This window comes from Octopus bimaculoides, chromosome 21 (assembly GCF_001194135.2).
Source record: "Octopus bimaculoides isolate UCB-OBI-ISO-001 chromosome 21, ASM119413v2, whole genome shotgun sequence".
Taxonomy (NCBI): Eukaryota; Metazoa; Mollusca; class Cephalopoda; order Octopoda; family Octopodidae; genus Octopus; species Octopus bimaculoides.
Window position 1 is genome coordinate 8,719,105 of NC_069001.1, and position 4,787 is coordinate 8,723,891.

The window sequence follows — 4,787 nt, forward strand, 5'->3', positions numbered from 1 at the left end:
TATATATATATGTATCTTTATTTTTGTTCAGTGTCCAAATTAAAAGAAACATTGGATGAAATGAGTGGAATTCATTTCTAAAAGGACCCCAAAAAAACAATAAAATATAGAAATAAATGAAATGATGATCTCACCGAAGAATGAGTATTTATTCTATTAAAAAGAAATAAATTTTGTAGTCATGTTTATAGAGAGAGAAAAAAAAAAATCAACTTCCACCAATAAAAGAGAAGTGAATAAAAGACAAAAACCAACCCAAAATATGCATCAGTTATATTTTTTAAAATAGTTACTCAGATCTGTTTTTTATGCGTTTGTATGTTGTGTGTAAGTATATATATATATATATATATGTATATATATATATATTTATTTTAACACTCACAAGTGTATATATTGATATACATATACAATATGTATACATATAGAGAAATTGAAACCTCCCATGGAGGTAAAAAAAAAAAAAGGGATTAAAAAAGAAAATGAATGTCTATCATTTGTAAATCTTTTTTCAAGGAGAGAAAGAGAGAAGAGAGAGAGAGAGAGAGAATTGGCTTATAATAACACGGTCTTGATAATGATTTCCGTAACTGAATATGGGTCACAATTGGATGAGGGGCGTCTATCTTCAAGGTAACCCTTCTTTTCATCTGCCACAGACCTTGGTATGCGAATGCTTGCCCCACGGTTGGCAACACCAGCTGAAAACTCATGAATAGAAGAGGTTTCATGGCGTCCGGTAAGTCGTCTCACATTGTCCTGGCCTTTGTTTGGATCATATGCTTTAATGTGTTCTTCATGATTTTCAGCTAACTTTTCAATAGCTGCCTCAATATACCTGAAAATACATAGGGAAAAAAAAAAAAAAATTCTTGCATTAGTACAAAGCTAAAATTTTACGATACAGTTGACTGAGTCACCGTCATTGTTTTCATGTCCACTCTTCCATGCTCGCATAGTTCAGACGAAGCTTGTTGACAGAGTTTGTTGAGGCAGATTTTCTACAACCAAATGCTCTTCCTGTCACCAACACTCACCCATTTCCAGTGAGGTAATATTTTCCCATAACCAAAACTTTGTAAAGTAGTTAGCATGAAAATGAGTATCTAGCTGTAGAAACCATGTCAAACATGACATTGGAGCTTGACACAGCCCCACAGCTCATTGGTTTCCTGTCAAGCTGTCCAACCCATGCCAGCATGGAAAGCAGGCTTTCAATAATGATGATGATTATGAACCAGATAGGTTTCTTCAAAATATGAAGGAAGTGCTTGAAAGGTGGTGTCAGACAGCAAAAAAAGAAAATGAATCAACCAGCAAAAAAATATAGACAGATATACTTACTTCAAACCATTGTCTTTCCTCATGTTTAAGGTACTGAAGTTGGTATGTGCTCCTGCGCCATTCCAGTCTCCGGTCATTGGTTTTGGATCAAAACTAATGACAACACCCAAATCTTCAGCAACACGATGAAGAATATACCGGGCCATCCACAAGTGATCTCCCATTTCAATACCTTCACATGGTCCAACTTGAAATTCCCACTAGAATACCAAGACAAAAAAAAAAAAAAAAAATGAAAACAGAAATAAGAATAATTTCTTACATAAATATGAGGTTTCAAAGTAGGGGGAGGGAGAGGTGTAGTCAATAATATACCAACCCTGAAAGAATGAAAAGTGCAGCTGACCAAATATATCGCCACCATTTAATGTCCCTCTTCCATGCTGGCATGGCTCGGGTGTTTAACAGGATCCAGTAGACCCAAGAACTGCATTATGCTCCAGTACCTGTTTCGGTACAATGTTGGAGCCACATGAGGGCCTCCCATGCTGGAGCCACGCAAAAAGCATCCGTGCTGGAGCCATGTAAAAAAGCACCATGGCAGCACCAAATGCCAATGCCACATACAAAACACTGGTGCTGGAGCCATGAAAAAAAATCACCTAGTACTCTCTGTGAAATGGTTGGCATTAAGAAGGGTGTCCAGCAGTAGAGACTCTGCCAAAGCAGGCAATTGGAGCCTGATGCAGCTCTCCAGCTGGTTAGCTGCTGTTAAACCATACAACCCATGCCAACATGGAAAACAGATGTTAAATGATGATGACAGGTATGATTCTCACCTGAGCAGGCATAACTTCAGCATTACAGCCACAAATCTTTATTCCAGCATAAAGACAGGCCTTGTAATGGGCTTCCACAATGTCACGACCAAACACTTTGTTAGCACCAACACCACAGTAGTAAGGACCTGAAGAAATACAAGACATGCAATAGAATTTAGCAAGACATTTAAGGGCAGGAAAACCACATGATTTTGGGTTCAATCCCAATTAGTGGCACAAAGGACAAGTATCTTCAACTATAACCTCAGGCTGACCAATACTTCAGCTGCATGGGTGGGGGAGTGCCTGTACCAGATCCATGCAGGGAAGCACTCATGCCAGATCCACACAGGGCGAGCGTCTATGCTGGAACTGCACAAAGGAGCACCCATACCAGATCCACACAAATGAAACTTAACAGTATGCACATATGCTTCCATGTGGTTTCTAACCGACACTGAGTAACAGAGGCTGCGTATGTTTTATATCTCCCATAAACAATATATCCCCTGCTGGAGCCTCGTGGAGCTTTAGGTGCTTTCGCTCAATAAACACTCACAACGCCCGGTCTGGGATTCGAAACCGCGATCCCATGACCGTCAGTCCGCTGCCCTAACCACTGGGCCATTGCGCCTCCACTCAGGCCATACATAAAAAGCCAGATTAAAGAAAAGGGACAAGATATTTTGTCCAACATTCTAACAATTCTGTCAACTCAATAGTAATAATAATAATAATAATAATAATAATAATAATAATATCTTGAATGATTTACTTCCATATATGAGGTATTTTTCGTGTTGCTTCAGATTGCTAACTGAAGGAAAAAATAAAAAAATTCATAAACTTACCTTGTGGGCCTGGAAAACCATTTTTAGGCCATCCAAAAGGATAACCATCAAAATCCAGCAATGTGTATTCTTGTTCCATTCCAAACCATGGGTGCTGCTCTTTCACTGCCTCCATTACACTCACACATGTACATCTTTTATTGGTTTCTGAAATAAAAATAATAACAATAACAATAATAGCAATCCAATCAACTATAAGCACAAGGCCTAAGATTTTGGGAGAGGTGGAGGCTAGTCGATTACATTGACACCCAGTGCTCAACTGGTATTTACTTGATTGATCCTGGAAGAATGAAAAGCAAAGTTGACCTTAGGGGTATTTGAACTCTGAACACAAAGACAGATGAAAACTGCTATGCATTTCGTCAGGTGTGCTAACAATTCTGCCAGGGTACCACCATAATAATAATAATAACTTATTCTTTTATTGGCCACAAGGGCTAATATAAATAAACATACAGGATATATAGAATATCATTAAAAGACAAAAACCAGACGATACAATGGCTTTTCCTCATGTTTTTTTGCAAACTGAGTAACATCTCATTTAATAATATGCTTATGATCATTACATTTCATTTATTTATTTATTTATCAAGTTTTGCATAGACACAATCTGAAAGTATCAGTGAAAGGATTAAATTGTATAATGTAAAATTACTAAAGCATTTATATATTCTTTCATCTTGATACACAAGAATTACTATGTACTCTAAGCCAAGTCATTTAAATTAAACAAGTCATTTAAATTAAACAATTAGCACCAGGATAATACTGGGTAATTCTGCTGGTAAGCCATAGTCATGAAAATGTTGATTTAGTTATAGAGTGATGTTTGTATAAATACAAGAGGGTGCTGAAAAGTTCCTGACTTTGGGTAAAGGAAAATACAGGAGGATCTGTTAATTATCAATTTATTCGCCTCTCAGATTCACACACTCATTGCAACGGTCCTTCAGTTTTACTAAACCCTGTAAATGAACTCGGAAGGTTGGGCTTCCATCTAGGCCTTTCGTGATACCCAGGAACTTTTCAGCACCCCCTCATAGATCAATGGCAGCATTCAGCTCCTGTCTATAGAACCTGGTCTACACTGGGCGGCCAATTCTAGTTATTCACCTAGCTGTCAACTAGCAGATACTCTAAAGGATTACACCCAGAAACTGCTTATTTCAGACAACTAACTCAGAAGTCCATATCTGCTACAGTACTGTTTGCATCTATGACTAATATGCTTGATTTAGTTATAACAAGGAAGCTTCTAGAAATGGTTGTTTGACCTGCTTGAAGTAACCAAATCTCTCTGAAACCACAACTTACAGACCATGAATTCTACCAACCCTGTACAGAATAGAAAATTAAATTAGCCTAATTATAAGATACTAGTTCATGATGCTAAATGGTGAGTCACTTTCCAAGTTAATTCAAAACTATCATTAGTTTTTTATCATCAATTTTTCCCTGTAACATACTCAAATTTTCAATTATGAATGACCGTGGGATTGCACCTAGAAAGTTACCCTCCAAGGCACAAGTCCGGGCAACGCTGTTTATGGAAGATAGCAGTCACCCATGCATACCAGAATCCCCTTTTCACGCCACCAATGTTATCCAAGGGAAAAGCAAAGGAGCCAATGATACAGCTTGGCACCTGTGAGGCTGCAACTCATTTCTACAGCTGAGTGAAGTGGAGCAATGTGAAATAAGGCGTCTTGCTCAAGAACGCAACATACAACCCAGTCCAGGAATTGAACTCACTACCTCATGATTGTGAGCTTGACACTAACCACTGAGTCATGCGCCTTCACATTTTAGCACAACTGTTTCTTGT

At 38.0% G+C, this 4,787-nt stretch overlaps 1 protein-coding gene across 1 annotated transcript in view; it reads right to left on the reverse strand.

Annotated features, from left to right (window-relative positions):
• The window catches only part of LOC106875608 (glutamine synthetase), a 71,235-nt gene continuing 66,448 nt past the window's right edge, over positions 1–4,787 (reverse strand). Inside the window, exons 4-7 of the mRNA XM_052975297.1 lie at positions 2,957–3,263; positions 2,124–2,251; positions 1,345–1,544; positions 1–838 (exon numbers count right to left, since the gene is read on the reverse strand). Coding sequence (XP_052831257.1) covers positions 556–838; positions 1,345–1,544; positions 2,124–2,251; positions 2,957–3,263 — 918 coding nt within the window. The 3' untranslated portion in view covers positions 1–555. The remainder of the gene's footprint in view (positions 839–1,344; positions 1,545–2,123; positions 2,252–2,956; positions 3,264–4,787) is intronic.